A 14,135-nucleotide genomic window follows, 5' to 3' on the forward strand; every position below is an offset into this window, starting at 1 on the left:
GGGTTTCCCCGATGAGAGCTGTAAAGCAGGGCCGGAGACATAAGGATAAGGTAAGGATAGACCACGAGCTGCTGCTCGTGTCAGGCTGGCTTGCAGCTTCCTGGCCAACAAGGTAAGGACTAAGTGCTTACAAAACAAACCAAATCAAGACCTGTTGCCATTAAATTCAGAGAGGTGGTTTTGTCATTCCTCTACACCCATGTTTGATCTAGGCAATTGACCTTTGTGTCTTCAGCATCTCAGAAGCCTCCTTGGAAGAGGTTGCCATCTGCTGAAATGTGTTTGTCTGACASGTATCTCCCGTCACTCGTGGGAAGCAGCTGCTGCCACGGCCAGGCGGCTGTGGATGCTTTATCATGGGCTAGATGGATCAAGAGAAGGGCTGGGAGAAGAACCGAGTAAATGGGAATAACTTGTTCCGCAGCAGGTTTGGGATGCGCACAGGCCTATTTTGAACAGGATTTTTATCCAGTGAACCTGCCAGGTATCTAAGAAACACCTCACGTGTAGTTCCCTTGTAAGGGAACATAGCAATGAGACAGTCTGCATATGAAAGCTGCTGCTGGATTATTTGGATAATCCAGCTGCTGCTGGATTATTTGGATAATCCTATTGGATTATTTGTTTTGCAAGCTCTCCAGTAAAAAGGTGTATTTTGGCTCTTTTCAAAGCTGTCTCCTTCTCTCTGTTAGCAGTTGGACCAAATCTCCAATGGGGTATTAGCTGTTTAGTATGAGGTGTGCTAGGTCCTGCACATCAGGTCTTGTTGGGCCACTGTCCACCAGAACTGTAAGCCTCGTCCTCCTGCCTTGTCCAGATGTGGAAGAACAGGTGAGGAATGGTAAGTGAGAAAAAGTGAAAGGTGTGCTTGAAAAATTCCCTTGGTGATGGTTTGATTTATTCTAACCTGAGCTGGATTTGAATCTTTGAAAGACATGGGGGAGCCCCTGGGGGAGACCAGAAGTTGGTAGCCCTCGACCCAAGGGACCCCAAGCTCCGCTGCCACCCACTTTGCTCTGGGAACCTCAGCTCCGCGCACTCGGCGTCGCGGGGCAGCTCCTTCTGCCATTGTGATGCCATGGRAGCGCTTCCGGAACGGGCACTGGCACAGCTGGAGAGGGTAGGGTGACATCGGCACCGCCGCAGCAGGAGGCTCTGCTCGGCCATGGCCCTTGCCTGGGGTGACGTTTTTCCCTGGTGCTTTTGCAGGGCCTCCGCTGTGGGGAAACACTGGGGACCCGGGCCCGCCAGAGCGCAGCCCGTCTGCCCTTCCTCGTGCCTGCTCCGCGAAACCTCAGCACCCTGAAACGCAGCCACTCTGTTTGCCTGGGGACACCGAGTTCCCACCTCCATCTCAAACAAAGGCAGGGCCTCCGTGGTGCCACAAACCTGCCACCCTCCTTCCCCCAACCTCCCCGCGGGCGTTATCTCTCTTAGAAACGCAAACTGACCTTTCCCAAGACGGGAAGCAGCCATAAACCACGGCGTTGAAGCAATAACGGAGCTCTGCCCTCCCCTAGAAACTCGAGGGGAAGCAGGAGGCAGGGAGCCACAGCCTGGGAGAGATCCTCAGCATTTTGCCGGTGCTCGCTTCCCGTTGGAGCCCGACCACAGTGCAGTCACCTCGGACATCAGGTAAGGYAGAAGAGCCTTGGCTTCTGTTCCTTCTCCTGCCACTCACAAAGGGCACGAATCGCACTCCAGTTGAGCATGGGTATCGGACAGGCTGGAGGGGATCACGGCAGTGTCTATTACGCCGGCTCCTGAAAGCTCCTGAGTGTTAATCCAGCTTTTCATCTTGCGCCTATTTCCTCATTGCTCCCTTTCTCACCCGCTGCAAAGCAGGACAACTAAGTGCTTTGCAAGACGATGCACATCCATGTGCTCTGCAAACTGGCTTCTGGCTGTGTTGGAGGCTTCTTAGAGACCACCTCAGCCCTGAACTTTTCAAGTGCCAAAGAATTTGGCTCAAGATGTGGAAATTTATCCCAAGGTTTCAAGGTGATGCAGATGCTCAAAAGGGAAGTGGAAGGGAAGAAGGCTGGGATGGGCAGTGAGGCTTTAAATGGTGTCTGTCCCACCGCTTGTCTCATGTCACTGCCAATCCAGAGCGCAGCAGGAATAAGGAGGGACATCGTTCCCCAGACAAACCTTTTACCTCCACACCAACTAGTCCTCAATGTAGGAGCAAGAAGCCCTTCCTGTTTCCATGATTTCTTTGCCTTTGAGGAACTGTGTGGCGTTTTGATGCTTTCTGATGCATTTAGCAGGTTTCTTCCTCGTGCTGTGTTGTCACCCCAAAAAAGAGAAAGCTCGTGTGTCAGAACAGCTAGGTTGGTATGGGCTGCCCTTGGCTTTTGCAAAGGTGTCTTTTGACCATGGTGCTCTTGGACCAGGATTCTTGGTGTGTTTTGATGCCAAGTACCAGGACAAATTCCATGTAGCTCTGTTGGATGAAGGAGCTTTGTTATAATCTGAARCAAACCAAATCCAAACCGTTGCCACCATTAAAGACATACTAGGGGGAAAAGAAAGAGTCTAAGTGTTATATTTACATGCTTTTGAATGCTCCTGTGGTGTAAAGTGACTCTAGATTAAGGAAAAGTCATGGGACTATAGCAGGTCCCCCTGAGAGCATGGAATGGTGCAGACCTTGGAAAAGCAGGAGCAACCTGGTACCCGGAGGCTCCAGAAAAATCACTCACCAGTGGCCAACTCCTGTGTAAGGCCTGTGTAAGAATCTGGCCATAAATTAGCTATATTTGCTGTAACTAATAGTTTAGGTTGTTCTCGATGCAGCCACACAAGCACTTGTGCTAGAAGAAGAAAGCACAAGGGAGATGACTGCAGCTTTCAGGTGCACATCAGCTGCTGCTCGTCTGGACCGTGGGTGAAGTTACTTAGTTTGGGAAAGGGAGACCATCCAGTGTGTTTTCTCTTACATCRCCTGTTTTTAAAGTACCACTAAAGAGCCGCTTAAAGGCTTTTCTGATGAGTAATCTGACCTCGTAAGAAGGGCAAAAAGGGCATTTCATTCAAATACAGAATCTGAAACTTCATTACAGTAAGGGAAACGGCATTTCCTGGAGTAAGACACTGGTTTTTTTCTCTTTAGCTGAATCTTTTCCAGCCTCCTTGCCTGTTTTTCAATAGAGCTGGAAAGAAATGTGTTTTAAGAAAGATACGTTTAATGCACTGTGTTACCGATAGAGCTGGTTTCTCTGGCCAACATCCAGCTCTGGGTGCTGGCAGGACTGTTTGTAGCTTCTCCCCAGCACCCTGGGGAGAACTCCCAAGTTTTGCTCACATCTGAACAAAAAAAAGAACAAGACCAGATCTCGCCGGGGAGCAACAACCATCCTCCCGATGGTAAAAGACACCAGCAAAGAACACACGGAGACCCTCAGGCTCCGGGTTTAGGCGGAACACGCGCTCCCAGAGAATAGCTCTTTCCATTTAGTGCATGTACCCTGTTATCTCTGCCTGGCTTTCRTTACCACTAGTTCAGGCAACACCCCTGTGATTGACTCTTGCTGCCAGCTGGAGGAAGTGAACACGAGTGATCTTCCCCGTGCCGGTGTGTGCTGTGACATCCTTCTGGGCTGCCCACTGCTGCAGCGGGCGCTTTTCTGCTTTTTAGCTAAAGCCCAGTGTGCCCGAGATGGTGGAAGGGACCGAGTGAGGTTACTGTATTGCTCCGTGCGCCTTGTGTGGAGGACTTGAGGTGCTTGGGCCATGAGTAGTCCATGTTTTGGACTTCTGTCTGGGGAACAGTTTGTGGTAGAGAGGAAATGCCCAACTTTAGCACCTCTGGGCCATGCCTGCTGATGGACCTGTCTTTTTTTCTGGGTGATTGTGCGTGGGAACTCTTTCCCTTAGTTGCAATGCTGAGCAGCAAAGAAAAAAATCCAAGAGGAGAAAAATGCCTTTTTCTCACTAGGTCCTTGTTGGCTGAAGCCCACTTTGCCTTGGCTGGGATGTAAGCACAGGCACATGGACGTGGTCTAGGGAGCGGTGTGAAGAAAGAACATTGCGTTTAGCCTAGGTGAGACCTCTCACCATCGATCCCTTTCCATTTTCCACCTGGAAACTCAGTGGTTTCACCAGTCTTGGGCAGGAGTTTCTGGCTGCAGAGCTGGTGGAGAGGGAAGCAGCTCTCACTGCATCTCCAGCATGAGACCTCACGAGCCCGCCAGGCTGCTTGGTTGTGGCGGGGGACACGGCTCGTCCGTCGSGGGTGACGCGCTTTCCTGGAGCTGATTTGCCTCTCGGCAGCAGGCGGGACTCCCGGCGTGACGCATCGCCATGCAGCGGAGAAAGAACCTGGACGATCTGCACAGCAGCCTGGTAGAACAGGACCGGAGCAGCAGGGGGGTCTATTACGGCAGCCTGAACAAGGACTCCATCGAAATCGCCAAGGTGGGTGGCTGTGTCTCTCGCCGTGTTTGCCCTGTACCCCAGGGCTGCCTGGCTGTTGGGCCTGGAGAGACTCCGGCAGAGCACCTGGGCCCAAGTAATGCGTGAAACTCGGCTGCTGCCCTCAGGGTAGCCATGAGCAGCTGCGTGACAGGCATGCGAGGTGGCCTTCTGCCTGGCCCGAGTGCCGGAGGCACCAAGGGATCCTAGTTCCCTTGGGATTTCTGGCTTGGAAGTGAGGCCTGGTGTTTATGCATCTCTTGTTGACTCCACRTTACTTTTCCACCTGCCTGCCTCTAATTAAATGATGCCCTTCATTAAGGGCAATTTTCAGCATTAAAAGCACTGAACCTCAAGGTAGCGTCAATTAGGATTTTCTGCCTGGAAAACTCACCTCTCTCCCTGTTCCAAATCCCGTATCCAGCCCAGCTTAAAGCTTTTGCTCTCCAGGAACCTTCTGCATCCATGGGGTTGTAGGAGGGCATCTCCAGCCTTGCCGACAGCCGCACTTCTGCAGGGTCAATCAGGGGCTGCTCGAGTGCTGTCCTGTAGCGAAAGGGGTTGAAGGAAAAGCCAGGAGCAGGGGAGGAGAAGCCCTCTAGCTAGCCTAGTTCTGTGAGGAGACCTGGGCTCTTATTGCTGTGTGTTTTATGGTTGGACCCAATGATCTTGAAGGGCTTTGAAGGTCTTTGCCAACTCTACAGGTTCTGTATGTTTGCCTTGTTTTTAGTTCAACAACTCGTCCCTGGACAAGCAGAGCACTGACAATGTCTTCAGCGATGGTCGCACCAGGATAGGTGAGAGGGATCTTTGAGACATTTCACCTTGAGCAAGGAGGACGTGGCTGCACGGGGCCTGCTGGGTTGATAAGGGTGGGAAAAGGTTTCTGATCTCCATGGTTGACCCTGGCATTGATAAGTGCTGTTGGCTGCACTTGGTCCATAAGACCTCCTGCAAGCCCCCAGCAAGTGTTGTCCTCAGGAGCTCAAACCTTTGAAAGACCTTTCCAGACCAAGCACTTTTCACCCTCTGCTCCTTGTTTTACCCACAAAACAAATGCCTGGCCCTGCAGCTGCACTGAGTCCTGTGCTGGCAGCACAAGAGCTGGACAAGAAGGATGGGGATGGATCTAGGAATCCTACGTGCCCGGCCATGGCGTGGGCATGAGCTCCCTTTTCTTGCTTCAGACTTTGTCCTTGTGTGGGAAACAATTCCCCGGGAACTGTTGAAGCCAAAGGACAGCAGTGAGAACAAGGGTGTCCGGGAGAGATCRGCCATTATCCACAGGACCTGGCGCAAGAGGTTCCTGGACAAGCTTCTTGATATTGGCATCCATATGGAAAAGGTACCTGGAAATTTGACCGCAGTTTCTCCACCATATGTTTAACCTCTGGAAGTTGGGAGAAGGGGAGAAGGCTCCCAAAAGGTCCCCACTGGGAGCAGAGCAGGACAGCAAGAGTGATCAAGGCTGTGTGGGATGTGGGACAGGCTCCTCCATGGGGCTGGGAGGGTCAGTCCTGCCAGGATGGACATGGGCCTGCGGGGCTAATCCGGGCTGGGCAAGCGAGTGCTGTGGCACACGTGCCAGTGCCGCCACAGCCCGCTGTGTGCCGTGGTTGCCCCTCGCAGCACGTGAGCCGCATGGAGAAGAAGGTGGTGCATTACCTGCTGCTGAGCGCGCCCTGGAGCGTGCTCTGCTACTACGCYGAGGAGCTGCAGCTGCGCTTGCCGCTGCAGGTGAGGTGCCGCAGTGCTGCCCTCTGGGCTGCCCCGGGGCTCCGAGCAGGGCAGCGCCTGCAGGGAGCCTCTGCGAGGAGGTTGTGCCTCCTCCTTGCTTTCTCACAGGCCCAATGCTCCCAGTCCCTTCCCCAAGTCTGTTGGGTCCCACCTTAACTCCCATCTGGGCCGCTTGTCCTTATTGCCTCCCTTGCCTGTCATCCTCAGGCAGAGGCTTCCGTCTTCATCGCAGCCTCCCGTTATCCCGCCTGTCCCCCGGTCGCGTTTGCTGCTCTCTTGTTCGCGCTGCCTCCTCCTGCTGACGTTCCTGTCCCTCGCGTGCAGGCCCTGCCAAACCAGGCCTCCAACTGGTCTGCCAGGGTGCTGGGCAGGCTGGGCATCCGCAACGTGATGGCCGAGGAGGTTCCTAACCTGCCRCTTGACCACTACACCTGCCAGTTCAAGGTGAACAAGCTGCAATGGTAAGAGCCCCCGGGGAGCAGGTCTTGGCACCCTCTSCCACTGCTCACTCTTCCTCGGCGTGGGATTGCATTCCTTCCTCCCGGGCGTGARCAATGAGGCCTGCAGCAGTCGCTCCTCGCCCCCCCCAGCCCCATCCCAAGAACTTGCTCATCCTTGAACACGTTGATAGCCCCCAGGRCTGCTTTGCCAGCCCTCACCATGGGCCTGGTCACCGCAGTGGCCCGTGTGACAGCAGCTCTGTGGCAGCTGGCRCCGGCTGCAGCTCTGATACGAGCCAGCCAAGGAGACAGCCCCGGTGAGCGGGGAGCGCGCGCTCACGGACGGGGCAAGGAGGCCGAGCGTGACCACGGCGCTGCCGAGCGGTGGCACTAGCTGGTCGTGCTTGCCGGGCCCATACGGAGCCTCCCGCGTTGTGGTGCTGCGGCCATGGGAATTGCAGGGCTGAGGGGCCGAGCAGCTTGTTGCATGGGTGCGGTGCCCACGGGCCCTGCTCTCTGTGCTGCCAGGTTCCTGGGGAGTGACAGACAGGACACCTTCTTCTCCACCACCCAGCGGCATCAAATCGTAAGTACATCGTGGAGCGGAGCTGCGACCGCCTCTCCTCCCTGGCTGCAGGAGCTGTGCAGGGTCTGAGGGGGAACCGCCGCAAGCCGTAGACGTTGTCCCCAGAGAGGGTACGTGTCACGGGCAAGCGCCTGTTGGCAGGACACGCATTGCTGCGTGCAGAGAACTGCAGAGGAGGGCAAGGAGAAGCCCTCTCTGCTGCTCAGGGAGAAGAACATGATGGTGTTTCYGAGAGCCGGGCTTGGAGGTAGCAGCCCGAAAGCAGCTCTCCTGCAGCGGCTGGWGCAGAACCCTCTCCCCGGGGTGAGATGGGCTGCATGAACAAACCCTGCTYGTCTTGTCTCTCTCTGTCCCCATCAGCTCTATGAGATTCTGGCGACGACGCAGTACGGCCGCTCCAAGGATAGGGAGGTCGGTGTGGACTGGCTGCTGAGCGAGAACGTCTTCAGCGCTGCCTTCCCGCTGCACGACGTACGTCACCAGCYGCCCGGCGCCGGGGACGGGCAGGACCGGGCTGCACGGGGGCATCGGGGCACCCTCGGCCTTGTTCAGGGTCCTTAAAGAGCATGGGGAGGCGGAGGCCTCTTTGGAGCCATCCTCTGGGACGCGATCCAGCACCCTGGGCCAGCCCTCTGCTTCATCTTGCTCACGCTCTGCGTGTCCCCACAGGGTCCTTTCAAGCTCCCACCAGAGGAATCAGCTCCCAGCAGCCTCAACCAGCGCCAAATCCTCTTCCAGTACTGGGCCAACTGGAGGAAGTGGTACAAGTACCAGCCCCTGGATCACATCCGCAAGTACTTTGGAGAGAAGGTGGCTTTCTACTTTGCCTGGCTGGGTGAGTCCTGCGGGCTCCAGAGCAGCCCGGGAGCCTCAGTGCATCCGGACGTGACTTCTCCTCAGGCCTTGGAGAGGGCTGAGGGCTCGAGGGGCTGCTGGGGCTGTTCCTCTGGAGCTGTTCTGGGCCACAGTGTCCTGAGACACTCTTGCAGGTGGCTTCCTCCCCCCACAGCAGCAGCCTGGCAAGGAGAAATGCTCCATCGGTAGCTGCTCTTAGCAGAGAACCACAGGGCGCCGGCCAAGGCCTGTGGGACTCGCACTGCCCTCCTCCTTTCCCTCCAGGTTTCTACACGGGGTGGCTCCTGCCTGCAGCGGTTGTGGGGACCTTGGTGTTCATAGCGGGCATCTTCCTCATGTTTGATGACGTGCCTGCGTAAGTGCTCCCTGATCTCCCCACTCATCCCTTCCCCTGGCCACGGGAGGGGCAGTTTGGGTGGGTTTCAGCAGCCCAGCGGGCCCCGTTGGGGTTGAGTCATCCGTTGGGTCCTGGCTAACCCTTGGCACCCCAAGTCCTGACCSCTTAGGGCCGGATTTTATCAAGAGAGAGGAAACTTCTCATTTTGGGGAGTCTRGGGGCCTGGGTTGCAGCCTTCCCGGATGCTGTGGGAGAGGCCGAGCCATGGCAGGCTGCTTGCTGCTCTTTCCTTTGCTCGTAGGCAGGAGGTCTGTGAAAGCAAAGAGCAGTACAGGATGTGTCCCCTCTGCAAGTCCTGTCCCTACTGGCTGCTCTCCAGCATCTGCAAAACATTTAAGGTGAGATGCTGCTTCCGTGGAGGCAGATGGAGCAGACGTGGCTTCCTCCCTGACCCGTCAGCCCGTGCCTGGCTGTAAGGGGCGCCCTGTGTCCTGCCGGGCCCCAGCAGGGAGGGGGCTGGGTGCCTGCAAGTGCTCTTGGAAGCACTGGGATTTGCCCTCCTCGTTCCACCCGGCATGAGAAGGAATGGGGCCGAGGTGCAGTCCTCCTCGTTCCAGGGGCAGGACAGATTTGCCAACCTCTGTCGTGCTCAGAGTCCCTCGGAGCCGCCTGTGTCACGGGGATCCCGGCTCCTCCTGGCTCCGCGGGAAGCTGCTGTGGGACGTTGCGCGTGGCCGAGCCAGGGCAGCGGCGRCTGCTGCCTGCCCTCCCTCAGGGCCCTGCTCTGCTGCCCCGCAGGCCGGGCGCCTCTTCGACCACGGCGGGACCATCTTCTTCAGCATGTTCATGTCCCTGTGGGCGGTGATGTTCCTGGAGTACTGGAAGCGGATGAACGCTTCCCTGGCGCACCGCTGGGACTGCTCCGACTTCGAGGACATCGAGGTGGGGGTCCGGGCCCTCTGCAACGCGCCCCGCGACTGCGCTGGGCAGAGCCGCTGGGTGCCCGTAACACCTTCCCCCTCCTAGGAGCGGCCACGGCCCCAGTTCACTGCCATGGCCCCCATGACGATAATAAACCCCATTACTGGCGCAGAGGAGCCRTATTTCCCCAAGCGCAACCGCCACCATCGGATTTTGGCCGGGTCCATGGTCATTATAATGATGGTAAGATCTCCAGAGGGCTGGGAGAGCAGCTCCCTCGGCAGCCAGGGCTGGGTGGATGCTTATCCCTGCGGGATGTGATTGAGGGGATTTGTTTGAGGAAAGAAGGGGTGGGTTACAAGGGACCTCCCTTGTAGCTGTTAATGCGTTAGGGTAAGTGAGGTTTTTGCTCACCCACCATGTGCTGTGTCTGCAGATTGCCATCGTGGTGATGTTTGTGGTCTCCGTTATCTTGTACCGGGTGGTAGTCGCCATCCTGCTCTCCAGCTCCGGGTACTTCCGCTTCGTGGCCTCGGTGAGACGTGGCCGGAGCCRCTCCTGCACTGAGTGGATCTGCTTTTCCTGCCGTGTTTGTTGATCTCACCCCATCGTGCTCTCCATGTTACTCTTCCTGTAGGCATCCCGTATTGCCAGCATCACAGGCTCAGTGGTGAATCTGCTCTTCATCCTCATCCTCTCCAAGATCTACATTTCCCTGGCTCATTTCCTCACCAAGTGGGGTAAGCTGGTGCAAAGCAACACAGACCCTTAAAACCTGGTTCCCTTTGGCCCTCCCCATGACAGCGAGACCGCTCGCTGCTGCTCCCATGAGGAGACACCAGCAGCATTAGGCGGGCGGTGCAAGAAGGGGTGGCCTGGGCCCTGCTACAGGAGCTGCTTGGAGGATGCTCTTCATCAGGACTGACCATAGCAAGTCAGTCAGTCCCTCGGGGCAGGGGAGGGCGGTGGCAGCACTCAAGAACTGCTCCAGGAGGCTGATCAGAGTCGGGCTAGTTGGGACCAACACCAGCGAGCCACTCTGTGCTTCCCCCATGCAGAGATGCACCGCACGCAGACCAAGTACGAGGACGCCTTCATCTTCAAGGTGTTCGTCTTCCAGTTCGTCAACTTCTACTCCTCTCCCTTCTACATCGCCTTCTTCAAGGGCAAGTAAGGCCTTTAGGGAAAGAAGGGGGCTCCGTGTCAGGGGACAACCCGTGCCCACCTGTGTCCTCTCTGTCCGGGCTCCGCGTTTGGCAGGGCTGGGGACGTGTCCTCGGAGGGCTGTGGCAAGCTGGAGTGCTGCTGCCACCTTGGGGCAGGATGAACCACACCGGGGACAGCCACTAGCTCTTTCCTGGCCTGCTGGGTGCCTACCCAAAAGGGGGGACCCCTTGGAGAGCTTTGGTGGGGGACAGGACACCCAGGAGCCCCCTTTCCTTCATGGAAATGYACTGACAGGCCCTTCAGAGGTGTCTGACATGTCCCTCCTTCCCTCTGCGTCCCCTTCCTTCTGGGGTGGTCTGCATGAGAGGGGCTGCAGCACGGCGGGAAGGTGAGGACAGCACTGAGCTTTTCTGGGAGCTCAGYTCGCTCCCAGGGTGCCGGGATGTGTCCGTGGATGCCGGAGCTCTGTGGAGAACAGGAGGCAGCAGATAGGGGCAGCATGGGGAGAAGGGGCGACCCGTGGGCCTACATCTCTGTCCCGGCTCGCACAGGTTTGTCGGCTACCCTGGGAACTACGTGAACTTTCTGGGCGTCCGCAACGAGGAGGTGAGTGTTGGCACTGCCCCCGGGACGGGGTCCTTGCTGGGACGTGGGCACCTCTCCTTGTCATCTCCCTGCCTGGGGGGTGTCCCTGAGTCGCAACCCGAGGGGCTGTGGCCCCAACCTGGAGCTGGTGCTCCCTGTTGGTGCCTTGTGGGCCCCACTGGGGATGGTGGGGAGGGGGCCCTGAGGGTGGACCCTTTGGACTCTTCCATGCAGTGCAGTCCGGGCGGGTGCCTCATCGAGCTCGCGCAGGAGCTGCTCATCATCATGGTGGGGAAGCAGATCATCAACAACATGCAGGAAGTGGTCATCCCGTAAGTGCGTGGCCCCGCCGCGGGCCGTGTTGCGCCCTGTCACAGGGTAAGCCCTGRACATGAGCGGCTTCCAGGCCACTCTCCTTGACCCTGTTGCCTCCCTCCAGGAAACTGAAATGTTGGTGGCAGAAGCAGAGGTTTGCCTCCAGCAAGAAGGTGCCCAAGGAGGGGGAATCGGTGCAGGCAGAGAAGGCACCCTGGGAGATGAACTACCAACTGCTGGTCTTTGAGGGGCTCTTTGATGAGTACCTGGAGATGGGTAGGAACCTGAAGGGCTCTGGGGCAGGCCTGGACTGTTGGYGTGGGGTGAGCGGCGGGGGGGTATGTGTCTCCTCATATCACCCCAGATGGCTGTGGAGAAACTCCCTGGGGGGGCAGCAGCCCTGGGGCATCAATGTGAGGTGCCCGTGGGTCACAGAAGGTTGGGGGCCGYGGGCCTGGCCGCTGCCCGCAGCAGGGCCGCAAAGGAGCCCAGTCTCTTTGCCAGAGCCCGGTCCTGGCATAGGCTGCGGCTCCTCACCCCGCTGGGCCTGGATTGAGGAGGAAAATATTCCACAGGAAGCCTCTGACTTGGGCTAGGCTTTACCCTGGAGCCCAGCCCAGGCTGCTGCGCCTCGTGGCTTCCTCTGCCTGGAGGAGACTCCTTCCTTGCCTCCCTCCTCTGGCTGAGTCAGCTCCAGGGGGTTAACCCTTCCATGGGGAACCTCTGGGTGCTGGTGAAGTAGGAAAGGGGCTGGCAGCAGAAGTAGCCGTCACTGCTGCCGCCTCTCAGTCCCTGTGCCCTCCTCTTCCTCGTGCCCCAGTCATGCAGTTTGGCTTCATCACCATCTTTGTGGCGGCCTGTCCCCTGGCACCCCTCTTTGCCCTGCTCAACAACTGGGTGGAGATCCGCCTGGAYGCGCAGAAGTTCGTCTGCGACTACCGGCGGCCCGTGGCCGAGCGGGCGCAGGGCATCGGCATCTGGTTCTACATCCTCGAGGTCATCGCCCACCTGGCCGTCATCAGCAACGTGCGTCGAGAACTGGGCAAAGCGGGGTTAATGGTGGGCTGAGCCAGGACGAGGTGCTCTCAGCAGCAAGCCGCCCGCCAAGATGAGGCTGTGACTGTGGCTGGTTTGTGTGGCTGAATACGGGGACCGGGGCGGCCTGTCACGTGCCAGCCAGCTCAGGAACGTGTGGCCATGGAYGTGGTGGGGCTGGGACATCCCTCGGGCTGCGTGGGAAGCCACCTGGAGCAGATCTCCTTCCTCCCAGGCCTTCCTCATYGCTTTCACATCCGACTTCCTGCCCCGCACCTACTACAAGTACATCTACGACATCAACCTGCACGGCTACGTGAACTTCTCCCTGTCGCACGCGCCGTGGGACTTCGTGCAGCAGAACAACAGCGCGTGCAGGTGCGAGACCCCTGGCCTTGCCTAGGCCGCCGCTTGCGTCTCCRTGCCAGTGAGCTGGGGTCAGAGCACGGTGGCCTTCAGCCTGCGCCAGGGTGCCAAGCGGCTGCTCCCCCAGGGTCCTTGCTCACCCTGGGGCTGCCTCACGCCCAYGGGCAGTGACGACTGTGTTCTGTCCACGCAGGTACCAGGCGTTCAGAGACCTCGACGGCAACTTCTCCTCCACTTACTGGCAGCTGCTCACCATTCGGCTGGGTTTCATCATTGCCTTTGAGGTGCTGCCTGCGTGCGCCAGCCGCTGCCAAGGCGTGCGGGGYGGCTCGGGGGCCAGTGCTGCCGACCACTGCCTTCCTCCTCCTCCTCCCCCCCGCAGCACGTGGTTTTCTTTATCGCGGGTTTAATTAAGTTGCTGGTACCCGACATCCCCGAGTCGGTGGAGGTCAAGGTGAAGCGGGAGCGGTACCTGGCCAAGGAAGCCCTTGCTGAGAACAAGGTGGGTTTCGCTTCCCTCGGCGCCCCAGCCCTGGCAGCAGAGCTGCAGCTGGCTGCTCCTCTTCCTCCTCCTGTGCTGCCTTCTTGCTTTGAAGCTCCTGAGCGAGCGGCTGAGCAACCAGCCAGCCCATCAGGAGCTGGAGCAGAAACCTGACCAGCGCCAGCGCCGCCTTCCTCTTTTTSTTTTCTGACCCAGATCCTTTTAGAACAACGAGACACGAGGAACAAGGCCAACGTGGCGGAGGCGGCAGCGACCAGGGACTGGGAAACGGAGCAGGAGCAAAGCAAGTAAGAGCAATGGCCCGAGGCTCCGCTCCGCTCCCTCCTGCTCCTCCTCGGGCCAGCCTTGAGCCGCAGGTTGTGCGGGAGCCTTCCCTGCTTGGCTGGAAGAGGCCGGCTCCGCCACAGGGGTGTCCTGGGGGTGGGCGCAGGCGCTGGGTATTTACCCAGTTAAACCCAACGCTGTGTAAACGAACAAAGCGCATTAAAGGTGGCTGCACCCCGGCACGCCCGGCCTCAGCTGGCAGAGCCAGAGCTTTTGCCTCCCACCGCGGCCGGGTCAATGAGGGAGCCCCACACGGTGGCCACGGCCACCCCTCGTCCTCGTCTTAACCCGGAACGAGGCCGCGGAGAGGGCGACTTTGGTGCCGTCAGCCACCCTGAGGGCMAAGCCCCCGCGGGCCGGGGCTGCTGGGGTGGCACCAGGTCCTGCACCGATGGCACTGCTGCCACCGCGCCGGGCCCTGCCCTCGCCACCCGCCCCTTGTCCCTCCGTGCGGGTCCCAGGGCCGCCTCAGCCCAAGCCCAGGGCTGCTGCTTTGGCTCTTGCCCCCCGGGGCGAGGAAACAAAAACCATCYGCCACACTCGAGAGCT

At 58.4% G+C, this 14,135-nt stretch overlaps 1 protein-coding gene across 1 annotated transcript; it reads left to right on the top strand.

The window, feature by feature from the left end:
• Window positions 1-4,305: 4,305 nt before the first annotated feature.
• Window positions 4,306-13,553, top strand: ANO7 (anoctamin 7). Its single transcript, XM_026036376.1, has 23 exons — window positions 4,306-4,419; window positions 5,147-5,213; window positions 5,604-5,761; window positions 6,046-6,153; window positions 6,478-6,614; window positions 7,122-7,179; window positions 7,540-7,650; window positions 7,849-8,014; window positions 8,299-8,389; window positions 8,673-8,769; window positions 9,170-9,313; window positions 9,398-9,535; window positions 9,729-9,827; window positions 9,930-10,032; window positions 10,351-10,462; window positions 11,011-11,065; window positions 11,279-11,376; window positions 11,484-11,635; window positions 12,180-12,385; window positions 12,630-12,772; window positions 12,954-13,044; window positions 13,143-13,262; window positions 13,458-13,553. The coding sequence occupies exons 1-23, from the start codon at window positions 4,306-4,308 to the stop codon at window positions 13,551-13,553; spliced, it is 2,664 nt and encodes an 887-aa protein (XP_025892161.1).
• The last annotated feature ends 582 nt before the right edge of the window (window positions 13,554-14,135 follow it).

Source organism: Nothoprocta perdicaria, unplaced genomic scaffold (genome assembly GCF_003342845.1).
Source record: "Nothoprocta perdicaria isolate Ctin4 unplaced genomic scaffold, notPer1 scaffold_177, whole genome shotgun sequence".
In the NCBI taxonomy this organism is placed as follows: Eukaryota; Metazoa; Chordata; class Aves; order Tinamiformes; family Tinamidae; genus Nothoprocta; species Nothoprocta perdicaria.